The sequence below is a fragment of the Camellia sinensis genome, chromosome 13 (genome assembly GCF_055761805.1).
Source record: "Camellia sinensis isolate YWXY chromosome 13, ASM5576180v1, whole genome shotgun sequence".
Lineage (NCBI taxonomy): Eukaryota > Viridiplantae > Streptophyta > Magnoliopsida > Ericales > Theaceae > Camellia > Camellia sinensis.
Genome location: NC_138973.1, coordinates 1,576,369 through 1,597,482, shown reverse-complemented (window position 1 = coordinate 1,597,482; position 21,114 = coordinate 1,576,369). Strand labels below are relative to the sequence as shown.

Here is a 21,114-nt window from a genome sequence, read left to right as displayed (position 1 = left end):
AAAATAAAATAATTATAATTTAGATGTAACATTTTGTCTTATTAATTTTTTTAACTTATTTTGTCTTTTTATGACTAAAATAACCAAAAAAAATCCATGCCAAATATAGCAAAACACTTTAATGTTTGAATCTTGATTAAAATAATATAGTTTATTTTTTAAAATCAAGTCGTATCAGATTCAAAACAAGATGAATTGCTTTAATATAATTACTTATACCTAGTAATGAATGATACATGTGATTTTACTATATTTGATAATTGAATTTTCATAAATTTTATACACAATTACTTATACCTAGTAACGCATTGCTTTAATACAATTACTCTATCAGTGTCATGCTTGGTGTTTTTCTTTCTTACGCAACAATTGAGCTAGAGAAATAGAAAGAATTGTTGTAGATTCATCATCATCAACGTGAAACTTATAAATCACAAAATGAAATGTATTACATGTACGCATGTATATATTAACCCACTAACAAAAATTACATAGCTACCTACACTACTTAAATTTGCTTTCTTCTACACTCTCAACTAAGAAGTTACCGAGTCAAATCAATAATTAATTATTCCCTCCTCATTATGGATTTTTCTTTTCTTTTCTCAAGTATTTCTTGTATTTTATAATTTTTTTGGTGTTGAGTTTGTGGGTATGAATTGTTAGACTTGAATGAAAATTGTGTTTTGTTTGGGTCTCAATTTTTTAAGGGTCACCACAAAAAAAAAAAAAACACTTTTAGCGACCTTTTTTTTAGTCACCAAAAGTATAATTTTGGTTGCTGAAAGTATTCGCGACATCAACAAATTTGGTCGCTGAAACCCTGTCACTAAATGGTTTGGCGACCAAATCAATTTTGGTCACCTTATAAATAAATCGGCGACCAAATATTTCAGTCACCAAAAAACTAAAATTTCATCACCAAAAATTAACATTTAGTCGCTAAAAGTAGCATTAAGTGGATGACATGTTAGGTTTTAACGACATATACATGCGTCGCAGAAAATATCTTTCAGTGACTAAATGAATTAATTGTTGAATGTTAAAACTTTTGGCTACCAATCAAGTTTTGGGTCGCTAAAAAAATTATTCACACAGACTTTCAGCAACAGAATTAAAGTGTCACCAAAAGTAAATTTACAACTGAAAAACCTGTCACCAAAAATTCATTATTTAAAAAACAAAATTTACAATTTCCATGTTCAGTACATAATTCATAAGCCTATAAACATAAACAAAATATAATTCAAAGTAACACACTTGTGCAAAGCATCAAAAATATAAACTTAATTCAAAAGTAGTAGCATATTAAATATAAACAAAATATCAAATCCAAAACATCCAAAGTACAAATCCCTTACCATCCCAAACTTTAAACATGTAATTCCAAAAAAACTTCTAAGCTTGCAAATTTATAACAAAACCTATGACAAATATATCCAAAAAATCAAAATATAATCCTTTGATGCTCCTTGAACTATGTTCCATCCATTGCCAATTTGTCAAACATATGAAAAAAATTGCAATGTTAAAATGTTAATAATAAAGTTATTGGTCTGAAAACATTGGTTTCGCATTATAGATTAACAAATTAGGAGCAATTTTTCCTATGGTGAATTACAAGATTTCAATATACTAAAATCAAAAAATAACACGTAATTCACCAGTTAAAACTTGGCATATATGAACTAATTACAAGCAATATCTCTACAAGTTTGTAAATCAGTCGCATATTGTCTAACCAAAATCTAGCTCAAATTATGCCATAATGGAATACTGATTAAATCCAATTTTAAGGTTCCAAAACAAGAGCAAATATCAACTGAGTAGGCACTACCAACAGAATGAGATTTCATCCAAAATGCTACCTTTACTTTCATGACTAAATTGAAATTAGAAGGACCTAAATCTTAAACTTGAGGTTGTTTTCACTTATATTAAGGTCAAAAAGTTACTCAAATAAAAACTAGAATGAATATGAATAGTTTGATAGCATTGTGCGCACAAATCGTACTTTACTACCGATGATATGTTGTGATAGTTAGTTGTCTGATATTGCAAAAGCAAATTATGAGATGTGTGACAATTCTGGTATAGGATTATAGTGTTACATATTAGTTTAGTTATTTTTGTAAAGCATATTCATTTATTTTAGCAATTTGACTTATTTATTTGTTGAGTTAGACATAGAATTGAGATTTTTGAAGCAAAACATAGCAACCACCCCCTAATTAGCATATTTGGTCTTATCTTATTTATATATCAAATAGTTTCTTGGATCATCTAATTGTTTGTCATATCATGAATGCTCAAAACATTAGGATTTCATCTTTTTATGTATGTATGTGTTGTGATACGTTCACAGTAGTAAAACGAAACTAAGAATACAATAAGTGAATCCTGTAATAGCCACAAATTTAATAAAAAAGTGTCAAAATTCTTTAAATAAATTAAAAATGCCTTAACAAATAATCAAAGATTACCTGATGTAGTAATTGCCCCCAACGAACGAGTGTAGCTTTTTTATCTCTCTGCATTAACCGATAACCTATAACCTTGGCAATTGTAAATCGAAGTTTAAATTAAAATCGCATTATACATGAAATTAATGGAGAGTTATGGGCATAAAAAATGGAATCTTTTTTTGATCAGCAAAATAATATTTATTGATAAAAAAAACATACATTTCATATGAGATTACATCAATAGACATGAAAGAAGAAAGAAGAAAGAAGAAAAAGAGGAACAAAGCACAATGTTGGTGAGTGACGAACACAGTAGCCACACAACAAACAAGTCACACCCAATATACAAACCAGTAGCAGTCACACCCTATATGCAGAGTTTAATTTCTTGTAGCTTATAAATAATGTCACACACTGAGTACTTCAAGGAGGGGCATGAGATAGCCACACAACAAACAGCATAACAACATAAAGGAACAAAGCAGTAGTAGCCACACAAAGCAACTGCTGCAGCAGCAGCCACACCAGCAGAAACCACACCCAACAGAGGGACAAATTAGATTATACACAATAGAGGAACAAACAGAGGAACAACAGCAGCTCAACCCTTGATGCAGAATTTAACTTGATCAAAAAAGAAGGGGGAAAGCTACATGCATTACACCTCAGCTACATGTGTTATGATCTGTAAGCTTGTGTTATACTACATTTTTTTTTCTCTTTATTCCTTTCAGAAAAATTTCTTTTGTTTTCGATTTTATAAGATGCCATTTGTTCTTAAAAGGAGATACCATCCCTGAAAATATGGGAAATGAGGTTCAATCAACATGTCCCAAAGCACATCATATAATTGAGACTACCCTTTGTTCATAGTGCCACCCATGTTTTAATTATCATATATATATGGGACCTAATGTTCAATGATGAATAATGTGAAACAATTGAGACTACCCTTTGTTCATAGTGCTAACCTTCACTAATATCTTAACCGAAAGTCCAATCACTTCAGAAGGCACTTCACTCAATATAACATTAAAACTACATGATGTTTATATGGAAGATGAAGTGATAGTATTTGTTCCTTGATACAAAGATGAGAGAAGGATTAAGATATAATTTTTTTTTCTTTTTTTTTTTTTTTTGGAAAGGTAAAATTTATTCAAGAAGCAAAACAAAATAGCCCAAAGAAAGGCAAACAAAACAAGAAAACAGAAAAAGAAAAACAGAGAGCTAACCTCTACTGTTCAAAATCCTCAATGGAAGGTTCCAAGCTTGACAAACATCCTTATTAGAGGGAGAACTACCCACCCCAGTCCATGAACAACTTCTATCCCTCACATTTGTTACCACAGGATGAAAAACAACACAAGCATCAGAAGCTTTATTGCTAAAAATCCTAGCATTCTTTTAAAGCCAAATATGATAAATTGCAGCAGAAAGGGCAAGCTTAAACACAGTAACCTTGAAGCTCTTTCCTCTCAAATTTGAAGTGCAATATTCCAATTCAGCAGACCAGCTCATGGGCACTCTAGAAACCTGAAATTTCCTCAACACTTGCCCCCAAATCTAACAAAGTCGGGCATTCAAAAAAGAGGTGATCATGAGATTCATGTGACAGATTACAAAGAACACAAAGCAAATGAACCTCCATTCCCCATCTTTGAAGTCTATCCTTAGTAGCTAATCTTTTCCAGCAGCAAAGCCACAAAATGAAGGCTCGTTTAGGGACATTGTAGCTAAACCAGACCCCATACCACCAAGAAACACAAGCTTGAGGCACTCTAATAGCATTCCAAGCAGACCTAACAGAGAATTCCCCATTAACAGCAGGACACCACAACACAGAATCACCATGCTCAGGAACTTTAAATTCAAAATCACTTCTATAATATACCAACCTGTCCTTTTCCTATTCAAATTACAATAATCACCTTGTTATCATTATTAAATAGGCAGAATCTTCCAACCATTTTTAAGACCTTTGTGACAGACCAGCAACATGTATTAAACTATATCTTGGAACATCTTTTTTCCTTAAGACTTCAATAAAAGACTATTTTGGAAAACAAGGAACAATTCAGAATGAATTAAGACATAAAAAAACTTCGGATTTCTAGAATAAATCAAGGGAAAAATTGGTTAAGAGGTCATTATCAATACAATTTATCTCAAATTAGATGGTCTAGATTAATATGCACAAAAATGGTGAAATAGAACTGATCAACGTCGTACAATTCAAAATCAAGATTTAAACAAAGAGAATTCATATGAAAAAGATTAATTAATTAATTACAAAAAAAAAATGATTACAAAGTATAATAGTAACATGGTCCGGACATCTTGGAAGCTATATTTGTCAAATTCAAAACAAGCCATAGCATCAATCAATAGAGTACGTCTACCCCATTGGAGTTGAAAATTATGTGTGTTTAGGCATGTACCAACACGGCATGTGTCAGACATAGATAACTTATATGTCACTTATTCCTTTGCTAATGCATAAGCAAGAGCAACATACCCTGGATCACAGCTAGGACTTGAACCCTGAATTTCACCTTAATAGATAATGGTATAATTATATGTCACTGACTCACTTCTGATTCAAAGGAAGACTACGGATCAAACTTGGGTGGTTTAGAGAGATGATGTGGAAACAGTTTCTAACACTCGCTAGCGCATGCAGCACATGTAGAGGTGATAGACATGAGATAAATGAGAGAAATAGACCTGGTACAAAGACTTGACACACGAAAGACCACCAAAACCCCAACTCTAATACCATGTTAAAATCTAATCAAAAACCAATTGGCATTGGGTTGAAAGGCCTTTTAGACTATATGGACCAAACTTTTGTGGCTTAGAGAGATGATGTGAGACAAGTCTCCTAACACTAAAGAGTCAAGTTTTGCATAATCAAGAAAAAAACAATATTGTCCAACCTAGAAGTCATTAATTCTTCACCATACTTGCAAAGTTAGGAGCAAAGTGCATTTTGGAAAGAAATGTAGGGAAATATTGGTTTACATGATGGGTGGATGGGAAAGGTAGGTTGTATACAAAGACGATTGACTGCATTGAGAAACTACACGTGTTAATTACATTCCGTCTTTTTTCATAGGTCCTATTTGTGATGGGGAAGGTGGCCGTGACATCCGTATGGTGGTTCGTGGGTTGATTTGTATTTTCACCCCCTTAACGCCCTTTTTCAGTTAAGTTTAATGCATTTTCGGCTCTAACTCCCAAACTACGTGTGCTAATTACATTCCGTCTGTTATCACAGGTCCTATTTTTGACGGGGAAGGTGGCCGTGACATCTGTATGGTGATTCAGGGACTGTTTCGCATTTTCGCCACCTCAACGCTCTTTTTCAGTTAAGTTTAAGGCATTTTCGGCTCTAACTCCCAACCAACACATGCTAATTACATTCCGTCTATTGTCACAGGTCCTATTTGTCACAGGGAAGGTGGCCTTGACATCCGTATGGTGGCTCGGAGGCTAATTTGCATTTTCACCCCCTTCACGTTTTTCAGTTAAGTTTAATGCATTTTCGGCTCTAACTCCCAAACTACGTGTGCTAATGACATTCTGTCTATTGTGATAGGTCCTATTTTTCACGGGAAAGGTGGCCGTGATCCGTACAGTGGTTCGGGGGCTGTTTCCCATTTTCATCCCCTTATCGCCCTTTTTCGGGTAAGTTTAAAGCATGCTAATTAAGGTGTTTTGCCACAGGTTCTATGCGTTTTTTTTTTTTTTTTTTAGTTTAAGGCACGCTAACTACCCATCTCGTCACCAACCTCATCATTGACCTAAGACCATCACACTCCCATAAATTTACTTAATTCTACATCTAGAATTTGACTTGAGACTGGTTTGATTACAACATCTATAACAATTGAAATGATCAATTAAGTAAACGTACATGACGTGAGGATCACATGCATATTTGTTAAAATTTACCATCACCTACCACCACTACCACCTCACCTACTCCACTAAACCTAACCCACTACACCACTACCACCTCCACTTCACCTACTCCACCACTTCATCTCCACTTCACATCTCCTATATATAGGAATCAATGTAAACAACAACAACAATATCAATCAATAATACATAAATTCTTACATGGTATCAAAGCTATAGGTTAAAGATCTTGGTGTTCTTCGCCTTCCGGCGGGCGGCAACCTTGCCTTGACCGCCCGCCGGATCTCAACCAATTCAAACCTCCCTCTCCCTCTCGGCACCTCACTGAAACACACCACCATTGCCATCACTTGATACATACACACACCAGCTATCATACACTCTTCACTGCCATTACTTCGCAACCAAACCGTACCATACTATACCATAGTAAGTAACCATTTGCAGAGACCAGAGTGGTGAGAATGGCCACCATGAACCTCCCTTTCTATCTTCTTTCTCTACACCATGGATGACTTTCGGAGAAGCCATATACCGGCTTTCGGAAGCTGGGATTGCACCGACGATCTCCCTTTCACTCAGTGCTTCGAATCGGCGAGGCAAGCCGGCTTGCTTCGCTACAGCTACTCTACAGATCGCGATCTCTACGTCGCCGGCGATTTGTACGAGACCGACGTCGTCCCCTTCCTCCTCAAATACCAGCTCCCCAACGACGACCTCGACTCCCTCATCTCCGTCACCACTGATGAGGACCTCCACAACATATGGGTAGATCTTGTAAATTCTCCGAGCCAAGGCTTCTGCAAAGTAGGTGGTGACTTTCCTCATAGCCCCTGCTTGACCCACCACCCAACTTTCTTTTTATTTTATTTTATTTTCTTTACCAATTATTTCCTTTACCACCACTCACCCATGTGATCCACTCTACCAAAAACAAATAAAATAAATAAATAAATAAGCAAATGAATTGAACCCTCCTCGGGCCACCCAATTCACTTTTTTTATTATTATCATATACATTTTTTCATTCTAAAATATTCTCCACCCAAAATCATTATCACATTTTCCACCATCCAAACATTCTTTATCTTATATATATATATATATATATATATAAAAACAACAAAAAAAAAAAAAAAAAAAAAAAATGCCACTGATTCTCGTGGCATGTCTCTTCATGATTTTTAATATTTCAGCCTTTTCCTTCTTTATTCTTCACCTCACCTGGCATGTCTCTTCATGATTGTACCCCAAGCAGACGAACTGCACACCACACTCATTTTATTCATGTCGGGACTCACCCCGATCACCATTTTACACCAAAAAAAAAAAAAAAAAAAACCCACACACAACAACCACATCCACAGGCGGGATTTTTCTTCTCTACTCTGCCGCCGGTCTCTTCTTCTTGCCTCCGTCCTGCGCGACCCTTGACGGTGTTGCCTCCGTGCTTCCTAGACCACCAAGCAAGTTGCCTCCTCCCTGCTCTTCCACTACAGCATATGGTGAACCTCCAAATCGGAACATCACGGTGGCCTTCCGCTTCAGCTCCTTGTTTTCTGCCTTTAGCACACTTATCTCTGCTCGCGCATCCTTATACATGCGTTGGAGCAGAGCCAGTTGGGAGTTTAACTGTTGCACCTCATTTGTCCTGCTCTGCAGCCGGTGCGACAAGTTTGTGACCGCAGTCATGGTTTCCACACATGACTTTAAAGTATACTGATTGGCCTCAATATCAGTTTGCACCGCCATTTTTTGCTCCACCGACCGCATCGGAAAGTTCAGCGGAGCAAACACAGAGGTGTTTGGTTGAGGTTCCCTGGCCACCGCCCCAGTTATCTCTCTTGTTGACTCATTGAGGTCGGGAAAGAGAGTGAGCAGACCACGGGAAGATGAGGCCATTTTTCTGGGCAACAGAGTGTTACAGAGTATCTTTCTCAGCAAAACGAAGAATTTTTCAGAGGTTTCTCTCAGTTTTTTTGTCTCAGCTTCTGCCTCAGCCTCAGCCTTCGTCTTGGTTAAATAGCCAAGGCAGCCACGCGTATCGCGCGCCACTTGACGCCAGACGACAAACGGGCGTGCCAACCAAGGCACTCACGTGCCTCGCCATCATGTCCGGCACACCTTTTGATGAATTGGGCACGCCTTTTGATGGCACGCCTTTTGACAAAATTGGGCACACCTTTTGAGGGTGCAACTTTTTCAACGGTCCGACATGACCCTATAAACTGTCCCGACATTTGATTCCGGTTAGCCTTTTACAACGGTCGGACATGACCCCATAAACTGTCCCGACATTGATTCCGGTTAGCATACAGTGTCCTCTACAACGTTATGACACCACCATCCCGTGTCCTCTACAACGTTATGACACCACCATCCCGTGTCCTCTACCACGTTATGACACCACCTTTCAGTGTCTTCACCAACGGTCTGACACGACCATACAGTGTCTCCTATCTTTTTTTTCTTTTTATGTATTTTCTTGTTTTGTTCCTCTCTCCAAACTCAAGTTGGTTAGTTTCTATCCTCCTTGAGTTTGCGGGGGGCTGTTAAAATTTACCATCACCTACCACCACTACCACCTCACCTACTCCACTAAACCTAACCCACTACACTACTACCACCTCCACTTCACCTACTCCACCACTTCATCTCCACTTCACATCTCCTATATATAGGAATCAATGTAAACAACAACAACAATATCAATCAATAATACATAAATTCTTACAATATTTTTCCTATATGTGCAATGCTGCACCATTGATAAAAGCGTTGGACCAAAGTCCAAACAGAGTTTTATAAGCTAGAAAGTGTCATTTCATCAACTCTAAGCACTAGAAATGCAAATAGACTCAAACCTTGACGGCCAAGGTAATTTGTCCACAATTTTTTTTTTTAGTAATTTTCAAATAATGTTTGACAACCAAGAGTAGGGTCTCAAATTCATCTAATTAGTTTGATATAAACATTCAAGTATTGAGAAAAATGAAGAAAATGAGGACATGAATTTGATATAAACATTTAAGTATTCAACGTTTGAACGTACCAAAAGTGTAAGAGTTAAACCAGCAACGAAGCATATGGCCCTATCATTGGCTAAGAATAAAGTCATATCACCCTATAATTGGCTAAGAATAATAGATCGAGGCAAAGACATGACAAATTGTTATTAAATTCTATAAATTTTATTGTATGAATTGGAAATACAAGCAAAACCCTAAACCCTAAGCAAATTCCAAAGCTTTCAATGGAAGAAGAGTTTTGGGGGTCGCATTGTAGTTGGAGTGCTTATTTTTTGTATTTATACATGGTACAGGTATCTCAAACTAATTCATATTTCTAGAAGTATGAACATATAATATTAACTATCTTGTGAACTTTCATAATTCATTTATCTTATAACCATTGCATATTATACTGAAATGGATTTGCTAAACTTGTATGGGCCCTATCATCATATTCGCCATATTTTCCTCTTGCTCTTCAGCAAAGAACAACATGCCAATTGGGCCTATCACGTATTGGACCATTATTAACATCCGAAAAGGAAAGGCAATCATGTAGGATATAAGGTGAAGGATACGTAGTAAGCCATGCACACACAAAGACAAGCATGCAATTGCTTTTCAGACCATATTGCCACTGAAATAAATTAATAACACCTCCCTCTATCACCCACTAAAGGCGAATTGATTATCACATAAGATTCCATAATGAATTTTTTTATGGTATCTCAAAATAATTCCAACAGTGACATATATTATAAAACAGTGAATGCTTGATAAGTAGTTACATCCATATGCATGACAAAACATGTTGTGTGTAAGTCTATGGAATTCACATAAATGACAACCAAAGTTAAAACTACTTTATTTGTCTTTGTAATGCACAATAACTGATATATTGGTATTCCAGGACATGGCACACAACAAAGTGAATGGGAAGGAAACACTAAGTTTAATTGTCATGGGGAAGCTGTCCTAAGTTTAAGCCATTTTCGTCTCAAACTCCAAGCCTACGGGTCCTAATTACATTCTGTCCGCTGTCACAAGTCATAATTGTCATGGGGAAGCTGTTTGTGACAGCCATATGGTGGTGGGGGGCTGTTTTGAATTTTCGCCCCTGGAATGCCCTTTTTCGACTAAATTTAAAGCGTTTTCGGCTCAAACTCCAAGCCTACGTGTCCTAATTACATTTTGTCCATTGTCACAGGTCCTAATTATCATAGGGAAGCTGTCTGTGACAGCCATACGGTGGTTTGGGGGTTGTTTTGAATTTTTACCCCCGAAATGCCCTTTTTCGACTAAGTTAAGGCGTTTTAGAACACTTAAATTCATAAACGAAGGCAGACCCATTTTCCTTCTATTTATATTATTGCAACTCTTGTATACCAGAAAACATGTAACTGTTTTTGGGTGGCTAGCAAATTTTAGTTTTAGCATGAAATCAGGAGGATCAAATCTTAGGAACAACCATTAAATCTCCACCCTGAATTTATTTAACTTGCCATTTAGCCCAACTATGCAAAGAGTTATAACCTACCGGCTCTATTCCTTTTTTCTACTTTGACAACCCTTGTGCAAGCAAGAAATGAAACCACAAAACCCAGCTCCCAAGATTGCTCACCGTGCAGACCATGTTAGTCTCTCTCTCTCTCTCTTTGAAAAGAATACTCTATTTCTGAATTAAAGATGATCTAACCATTGGGTGTGCATATAATTCAAAGCCAATTAACTTCAACAAAAAGGGAAAAACCAAGGACGAGAAAACAAAGAAAAAGCCCAAGAAAACATGCTTCAGGAATGATACAGAGATACATGACAACAAGATCAAATACCTTAGTAGCTCACATGGAGTCACTGCCACTAACATGGATGGATCATGATTATTTTGGATACAACCAAGGTACATTACTAAAAATTCTTAGTCAATATAACTATAAGCAAGCATTAGGAAAGAAAATAATTGTATCACCAGACCAAAGCATTACGAAAGGGAAAAAAATACATGTTTAGTTAGCTACCCACAAAGACCAAGCACCAGGCCAAAGCAGCCAACAACAATATTGACGAAACACAATACATTTTGAAAATTTCTTTCAATACCTCTATGATCAACAATTTGAATCTTAACAGGTTATGAACCAGGTGTAAGTACAGAAAAGTGCCAAAGAGCAGCATAGAAATCCTTGCAACACCAACACTTTCCACAAGTTGCAGGAAGCTAAAGACTTTCAAGAGTAAATCCATAAAAATATAGACATACCAAAAGATAATTAAAAAAATGCAACAGTAGAGAACTGAAGGAGGTTTCTTTCCTCTCTCTAGATATTACCAAATTTAGAAAAGATTTTTGGTGGGATGACGTAGGTACCTAGGATGTTTTCGGTGACATAGCTATGAAATACACACACGTATATATACATGCCCTAAATATTCAACACAGTAAAATTATGGATAACAAATTACCTGAGAAAAGGAAACAAATGTGATGCCCAAGTCATTTGCAAGCCTAAAAAAAAAAAAAACCTATTTCAAAATTAGTATGATATGCTGAAATTATGGGTAAGCCTTTTTTTTTCTAAGAACAAAATAATGAGAGATTTAGTTGCATACTTGGATGCACTCATCAAGGACTCCAAATTTATGGTTCCTGCAATAGAATAGATGGGATCTTCATACTCACAATTTCAGGGTTGGGATCAAGGATCTTACGTATCAATGACTTAGCATCAGAAGGAAATTGAAGTGGACATGAAAATTCTTTTTAACATTTATCTACAGAAAACAAAGGAGAGGTAAAAAAGAATGAGAAAATTCACCAAACACAACCATTGTAAATAGAAGAAACAACCAAAGCTATCAACAAAGGTTACGAATTATAGTAAACAACCAAGGCTTAAATGATTATTCAGAAAGGTGAATTAAATCAATAAGAATTTTTTATTAAGTAAAAAGGAACTGGGAGAAATAAAAAATAAAGGTTATGGTGCAGCCACAAGTCATAGGTTGTGCACTAAAAAAAAAGAAAGATTTCAGGTGTCAGATGTTATGAATTTATTAACAACCCAATAAATTATGTATCTTAATTTGGAAGCACGACTACTATAAATTTTTTTGTATGAGTTTATGTTCATGAAATAACTTGAGTTTGGAAAACAAATTTAGAACTAATTGGCATTAAGAATTTTGTTGTAAAACAACTTGCAAATGGTTTTAAAAAAAAAAAAAAAAAAAAATGTATCCAACCATTACCTTGTCATCACACCATCAGTACACAACTGTAGGAGAAAAGAACATTTTTGGAAAGAGAGCACCTTTATTTGCTGGAATTGCTTTCTTTGGGAAAACACAAAGGCACTCAACAAAAGAAAGCAAGTCAAATAGAAAAACTAAAAGCAATTCCGCAATAATATATCTTACATGCCTGCATAGATGATGTATGGAGATTGGAGACTAGCTAGCACATTTTCTAGGATTGTGTTCCATTTTTTTCTCACTTCATATTACATGCTCTGTTTTCTTTTTCATTACAAAGTACAATCCGCAATGAATCCATGAATCTCTCTTTCTGATCAGTCTTTGAATATAAGTAGGGACAAAGCAAATACCAGTGGGATACCTCCAAAAGTACCAATAAAGGAGATTGTTCCACATTGATTGTTAAACTAAAAACTTGCTATAAGCAATCCTTGATGAATGGTGGGATTGTGAACGTTTCTTGATGAATGGTTGCAAAAGTAAACTGCATATGCAAATTCCACAGTAAACAGAACTGCCAAAGTTCCTGCTAGAAATGAAGAAGAAAGAAAGAGATACACTGTGGAAATATATACTGCTTACCTTTTGTATGTTTTGGTCCATTATGCTTTTTGTGGGGTATACCTTCTTAACGCTGTTATGCCAATCAAGAGCATGAATTATTCCCCTCATGCAGCTTGGACAATTAACCTCAACTAGCTCATCTTCGGATTCACTCCATAAGTGCTTTCCCATTTCTAACACTATAAGCGATAATCCTAAGAACTTGATAATGGAATTCAGACACTATCTCCTCCAACCTGATAGAAGTAATTAAGCGAATACCATGTAAATAATCATTTTGATCACTAAACACATGCAACTCAGATACTAAATTCCAAATAACCAACAACCCATTTCTTAAAAGCTTGTTAAATCTCACACAAAACAAAAATCAAACACTTTGTCAGCAAGCCAGAAAACTAGGCATTTTACACAGATTTTTCTTGTGGTTTTTTCTAGACCAAACCCAAACAGCAATGGCCATTGGTGACATCTTTGACCAATCCTTTCTTATTACTACTATACTTCAATCGCTCCACAAATTCATCAATGACTTGCTTCAAACAAGACATGAGCTATTCTCTCCTCACAACCCCTTTCTCATCCTCCTTAGCTCTCATTCCAACCTCCCATATCTTGTCTATAAACTTAGCATCGGTCAACTGGTCCAACCATTTGGGTACCCCAACCATTGGATATCACGAATAACCCATAAAACAATTCAAACCAATAAAACTAAAATCCATAAAACTAATTTCACAGAAATCAAACAAAAATCAAACCAATTTTGGACATCAAGAATAACATTATTTCATAGAAATCAAATAATTCAACCAAACCCATTCACGAAATCAACACAAAATTAAACTAAAAAAAATCATATAAACCTTAGATGAAGTGTGAGAGATGGGGAAATAGGGGAAGGCAGAGAGAGAGAGAGAGAGAGAGGACTGAGAGCGACAGAGAGAGAGGGACAAGAACCTGTGATTTGCGGCAGTGGAGGTGGTGATTTGCGGCGGTGGCGACGTGTGGCGGTGGCCAGCGACGTGCAGCGGTGGCCAGCGACGGTGAGGTGGTGACCGTCAGTGAGCGTGCGTCTGGTTTGGTGTATTGGTTTTTGTGTGTTTGTGAGACAAAACAGAGAAAAGATCTGTGTGAAAGAAATAAGACGGAATGGCGACAATATTTTCCTCTAAAAAAAGTTTGGGGCCTTTAGCGACTAAATAAATTTTTGTCGCCAAATATAATCAATAGCTACTAAAAGTTTGTAACTGTTAGTTTAATGTTGGCTACTAAAAATGTTTTTGTCAGTAATAACTACCCATCTACGACTACAGTTTTTTAGTCACTGATGGTTGCAATAAATAAGCCTATTTTTGGTGACTAACAAAAATTTTGGTTAGCAAAAGGCTATGTACGCTGACTAAAACCATAATTAGTAGCCTAAAATGTAAAAAAATTCCGACTAAAAAGCCTATTGACATATGTTTAGCGACTAAATATTTTTTTAGTCACCAATAATTAACATATGGCTACTAAAAAATTTTAGTAGCTAAAAGTTAATCATTGTTGACCAACAGGAAAATTTGTCGGTAAAGGTCTAACTTTTGGTGACTGGACATGTTTTAGTAGCCAAAAGTGGTTGCCAAAGGTGCAGATTGTTATGGTAGGTGAGGGTGAAATAAGGAGTTGGTGATTTGCCGGTGAATTCCAATCAATGGTGGTCATCGGTCGCTGATGACAATATGTTAAAAAGGGAAAGAAGTAAGGCATGGTCGCTGGTCACCAAAAATTAGAAAGAGAGGGACAGAGATGAACAAATAAGAAAAATACGTAATGAACTTTTGAAAATATCCAAAAGATTGTAGAACTAAATAGACTTCTATTATTTTAAATAGAATTTTCGAGTAATTTGCCATTCAAATGTCCGGCACTCTTTCTAAGATTATATGAAGTGTCAAAGCATGACAGGGTATACGTGAAAATCAATTGGACAACCGTTAGAAACTTAACCTCAAAATAAAAATAAATACATGAAGTTGCTACCAAATATATGACCTTAGTAATCCTAGGATATTACTACTTTGGTGGTGAGGGGCCAAAGGGCTGATTTGAGTGGTGGTGGTTGGTGGCAGAGTTGTGGATTGGATGGCAGTGGAAGCGGTGGGTGGAAGTGGTCTCACAGTGGTGGAGGGACGTTGTAGTTTTTGGCTCATTCTTTCATGTTGAAAATTTTTAACAAGGTAGGCTTTGTTGGCATATAGTTTTTGAGTTAAAATAGTCACAAAAATACAAAATAAATTAAAAAATTAATAAGACAAAATATCACATCTAAATAATAATTATTTTATTTTTTCTCTCACAAAAGTCAAAAAACCTATTCTAAACAAGACTTTTTAGTCCCAGGCCAAAATAACTAAAAAGTTAAAAAGCTAAAAAATCAGCTTACATCCCAAATGAAGGCATAATTAAATTAAATTGATACAATGTAAAAAAAAAAAAAAAAAAAAAAAAAAAAATTTGATTAAATAGTAAAAAAGATGCAAACACTATAGAATAATAATGAGGCATGATATGATAAAACACATCCAAATCGAATTCTCAAGGCACAGAACCTTGTTGCCACACCAACACTTGACGGTGGTTTTCTTGCTTGGAATATCATAATTACCTAGTAGAAGTACTAGGCATTTCATTATCTTACAAAAGCAAATGAAACAAACATTACTAGAAACACACACATTGGCACACTGGGCCTTTTCAGAGTTGTAGAGAAAGAAGGAGAGAGAATGTCAAGCACATAACCAAGCTCTCTAGGTCATCTGAACATCTCTGTTGCTATTGGCATCCTTTACCCCCAACTTAATTTGACAGTTTTCTACGGCTGATTTCCAATTCTTGTCTTTCAACCACCTTAGTGTCAATTGAATTGTGTGCGCAAGGAGCAAAATCACCATCACTACACACCACACTGGAACTGCAACATACAATGTGCGACGCAGTGATACCCTGTGTGTCTTTGGAGTGACCGCAACCAATGAAAATGCATAAGAAAATGCTATAGATGTAATTGACAAACACATGATCGTCGTCAAAATCCTCATAAAATTCTTGCGCTTCAAGGGCAATCCGCTTATGAGCAGCAAAATTGTGCTCAGAGATGCAACAAAACTTATCGTGTTGGCACGCAGATAAAATTGATATGACTCTGGATAAGTATAAGCAGCCACGGCTTCTCCAGTTCTATGCGGGTGTAGTGAACCTTTAGGTGAATCATTTTGCCACACACCTCCTGGAGGGCTTACGCCTGCTTGGAAAGCTATCGTTGCGAGAAGTGATGCCACCACCATTAATGCATCCCTTTTCTTTGCAAGCCACTCACCCTGATTGTCAGCCGCTTTCAAGGCTCCAGCTTGTTTGAGGGAGTTTTGAATGTCCCAATCTTGCACTCCTCTTCGACTTTGAGCTAGAATGTCCAATGCTGTATATCCGTTTATATTTTTTGCATTTACATCTATTTTGTCAATCGTGAGTAGATGTTGAACTGTCTGCAACACATCAATTTTGTCATATCACATTACATAAAAGAATTGACATTAGGCCAGCACAAAGTTGAGGGGAAAAAATGGTTATAATAATTGGAGTTCAAAAGTTTATTGGAAGAAGACTGATTTTCACATCATTGGCAAACGTCGTAGGGTTATTCAAATCCTATTTCCATCCCTAACGATGCAGTGGTTCTTGTGTACAGAATTGGGGAATTGGTTTACATGATAGATGGAGAGAGTGTTATGGTGCCTTATCACGAATAAGCTAAAAGAGTGCTATGAGCAGGTTTATTTATTGTTGTAATTTGATTGTTATTGATTGAGATGGTAGGGTAGGGTTCCATTGGTTTGAAAAGTAAAATAAAAATGTAAACAATATGACATTAACATTATTGATTAAAATTTGATATGAAACACTGTTCCAAGAGAGTGGCTAACAATTTCCCCCTTTTGTCATCGTGGCAAAAAGGCTGTTTGGTCATTTTGCACTAGGAATTATGCTTTGATAATTGGTAAAGTTCCTGCAGCTAAAACCCGCCTTATCTCCATATCAAATAGATAGTAGTAAAAAGGAAGAATTTTTTTTTTTTTTTTTACTTTTATAAATTAAATTAAATTAAATTTTGTAATGGATTGATAGTAAATCAAACAGTTTGTTTTTTTGTTTTTTGTTTTTTTTTTTTTTTTGTGTGTGTGTGCGTGTGTGTGTGTTTGGGCATACCTGGATTTGTTTATTTGCGACTGCTACATGTAATATGGTGTTGCCGTAGTCATCTGTAGCATTTATAAAACCCTGAATCTTATCTTTGAGTGTGTGGACTAATAGATCAAGAGCTTCCTTTTGATGATACTTGACGCATAGATGTAGTATGGTCTCACCGTGGCCCTGGTCCACCGTGGCAGTAGCTGCTTGGCGGCTGGTTTGAAGCAACTCTCCCATGACCTCGACCTTTCCGTTCATGGCTGCAAGATGCAGAGGATTCAAACCATCTTTATTTGGAGCAGTACACATGTTAGGTGCAGCTGGTACTAATACTTTTACAATATCGATGTGCCCTTTAGCTGATGCCAAGTGAAGAGGCGACGATCTTGTTGAATCTAAAACTTTAGCAAGCTCTGAATTTAGATTCAGGAGTTGTGTTGTGAAATCAATGTGACCGCGCAATGCGGCCGCATGAAGAGGAGTCTCATCGAAATCACAACCCACTATTAGCCTATCAAGAATCAGTGGATTTTGTGCGAGTATTTCATGCAATAATTGTGTGTTCCCCTCCATTGCTGCTTCTTGGAGCCTCTTCTTCTGCTCAATCTGCTCCATACTCTCTCTCTCTCTCTATTTCTTTTTTTTTTTCCCCCTGTGAACGAAGGGCATATATTTTTGTCCGACGACTAGTCTCTCAAGTCTTTCAAGAAAAAGACAAAGACTTGCAGGCTCAAGTCATTCCCTACGCTTTTTCTGGGAAATCATGATGATGGCTGGACGAGGTCATTTTTTAATATATTATTTTTATTTTGATTTTTAATGAGGTAAAAACGAAATAAAGAGAGATAGAAAAAAATAAAAAATAAAAAAATTTGAGGATCGAGATGTACGATTTATTTCACATCATTAATGTTGTGTTTAATTATAGAATTTTAGAATTAATTTAAAAAGAAAAAAACAAAAATTAATTAAATTAAGTAAAATATAAGTATATATATATATTTTAACATTTTATCTACTTTTCACTTTCTAAATTTATTTTCAAATTTTCTAACCAGACATAACATAAGAATAAATTAAGGTGCTTAATTAAAACTCTCAAGTATTTTTCCTAATTAATCAAGGACTGTTTGGTACTCATTAGAAATTTTATTAAGAAAAATAATTAGAAATCATTTTTTTTATGGTTGAATATTTAAGGTATGAATCTCATTATGAATAATTAAACCAATTCACATCAATATTTGTAATTGTTTGACATTTTTTAATATAGTTTTTCTGCAATTATTAATGAGCAAATGTGAACTAAAGAATTTGCTAGTTAGAGCAATTTTTACAGCATGCTATTCATCATATTATAAATTCATTTTAAATGTGGTTACACCATACAAAATAAAATCTCAACCACACAAATATGAATTAAAAAGTGTGCTGCCCAAAATAATTTAAACACATCAAGTTATTAATGTCTCCTGTGGCAAGTTTAGCATAATAATGTTGCGTTTGATTGAGAGATTTGGAAAAAAATTTTAAAAAAAAATTACGTCAAATAAGTGAAAATTTTCAAATCTCTCAACCAACCCAACCTAAGAGTATCGTGTCAAATTTTAACACCATAATTAATGTTTGACTAATGACTTTTAAGAGGTACTAGTAATATATTTGTTGGGAGTTTTGGAATGCTTACATTTAATTTGAATATTTCAATGAATTTTGAATGGATTATATATATTTTTGGCATAAAATAATTATTATTTATGATTAAACAAAGAATTTGAGTTGGTTATGCACATTTGATTGACACATTTAGGTACTATTTAATGTAATATCATCGTATATGATATTAAAAATATCAGTAAATATCTCGACATAACACACGTAATTAATGACATGTAAGATATCATATCTTATTATAAACAAATGTATGTTACTTTAGCATTATTGAATCATTTTGTTAGATCTAACTTTGGTCATTTTATGACTATTGACTTTTCCTTTTATATTTTATACCGAAAAATATCATATATTTTTAAATCAGTAAGATTGAGAAAATTAAATGCAATAAAGCAAACAAATCATCAACGTGTGTGTAGGAATAATTAAATGAAGGATATTTTCTTATCTATAAATAAGCACCTGTAGTTGTGCTTTGGCAGATAGTAATCATCGTGTTGCTGTGAAGAATTTTTGAAGAACAGGTATCGATTTTCGTAAATGTGATCTCTTTAATTTTTTTTTTTTAAAAAAAAAGCATTTTGCTTCCTTTTCTTTGCTTTACTTTGCAAAGTAGGTTTACACTTTTTTTTTCCTTCATATTTTTATTTAAGTGAGTGTAATTGTTAAATCACATATTCCTTTAGACAAATAAAACTTTGTTCTATTTTTTAAAAGCTTATTTCTTGATTACCCAAAGAAATGAAGCAACAATTTTAGACATCAAACAAATTATTTTTTTCTTAAGAGTTTAAACTGTCACATTTCTTTTTTTTTTTCTTAAATATTCAACGATTTTATATATATATATATATATATATTTTAACATTTTATCTACCTTTTGCTTCCTAAATTTATTATCAAATTTTCTAACTAGACATAACGTAAGAATAAATTAAGGTGCTTAATTAAAACTCTCAAGTATTTTTCCTAATTAATCAAGGACTATTTGGTACTAATTAGAAATTTTATTAAGAAAAATAATTAGAAATCATTTTTTTTTCTGGTTGAATATTCAAGGTATGAATGTCATTATGAATAATTAAACCAATTCACATCAATATTTGTAAGTTTTTCTGCAATTATTAATGAGCAAATGTGAACTAAAGAATTTGCTTGTTAGAGCAATTTTTATAGCATGTTTTTCATCATATTATAAATTCGTTTTAAATGTAGTTACACTGTACAAAATAAAATCTGAACCACACAAATGTGAATTAAAGAATGTGTTGCCCAAAATAATTTAAACACATCAAGTTATTAATGTCTCCTATGGCAAGTTTAGCATAATAATGTTGTGTTTGATTGAGAAATTTAGGAAAAAATTTTAAAAAAAAAAGAAAAGAAAAAATTACGTGAAAAAAGGGAAATGCAGGTAAATTTTATTCATATTTCACCTATTTATTCTCTTTTTCTTTCTAAATCTCTTTTCAAATCTCTCAACCAACACAACCTAAGAGTATCGTGTCAAATTTTAACACCATAATTAATGTTTGACTAATGACTTTTAAGAGGTACTAGTAATATATTTGTTGGGAGTTTTGGAATGCTTACATTTAATTTGAATATTTCAATGAATTTTGAATGGATTATATATATTTTTGGCATAAAATAATTATTATTTATGATTAAACAAAGAATTTGAGTTGGTTATGCACATTTGATTGACACATTTAGGTACTATTTAATGTAATATCATCGTATATGATATTAAAAATATCAGTAAATATCTCGACATAACACACGTAATTAATGACATGTAAGATATCATATCTTATTATAAACAAATGTATGTTACTTTAGCATTATTGAATCATTTTGTTAGATCTAACTTCGGTCATTTTATGACTATTGACTTTTCCTTTTATATTTTATACCGAAAAATATCATATATTTTTAAATCAGTAAGATTGAGAAAATTAAATGCAATAAAGCAAACAAATCATCAA

At 34.6% G+C, this 21,114-nt stretch overlaps 1 protein-coding gene and 1 long non-coding RNA gene across 21 annotated transcripts; both read right to left on the bottom strand.

Moving 5' to 3' along the window:
- Positions 1-1,286: 1,286 nt before the first annotated feature.
- LOC114265398 (uncharacterized) lies at positions 1,287-14,382 on the bottom strand. Of its 20 annotated transcripts, none has more exons than XR_014348070.1 (8): positions 14,183-14,382; positions 13,241-13,458; positions 12,653-13,142; positions 12,014-12,175; positions 11,867-11,926; positions 3,701-4,267; positions 2,484-2,548; positions 1,287-1,477 (listed from the first exon to the last, which is right to left on the bottom strand). It is a non-coding gene; the product is annotated as an uncharacterized LOC114265398 (long non-coding RNA). The 20 variants fall into 20 exon arrangements; XR_014348076.1 differs by having other exon boundaries at positions 13,020-13,142; positions 14,183-14,366; XR_003630294.2 differs by lacking the exon at positions 3,701-4,267 and having other exon boundaries at positions 2,484-2,555.
- A 1,373-nt stretch (positions 14,383-15,755) lies between these two features.
- LOC114265402 (uncharacterized) lies at positions 15,756-18,237 on the bottom strand. The gene is made up of 2 exons (XM_028206227.2): positions 17,471-18,237; positions 15,756-16,749 (listed from the first exon to the last, which is right to left on the bottom strand). The coding sequence occupies exons 1-2, from the start codon at positions 18,065-18,067 to the stop codon at positions 16,015-16,017; spliced, it is 1,332 nt and encodes a 443-aa protein (XP_028062028.1). The 5' UTR covers positions 18,068-18,237; the 3' UTR covers positions 15,756-16,014.
- Between the last annotated feature and the right edge of the window lie 2,877 nt (positions 18,238-21,114).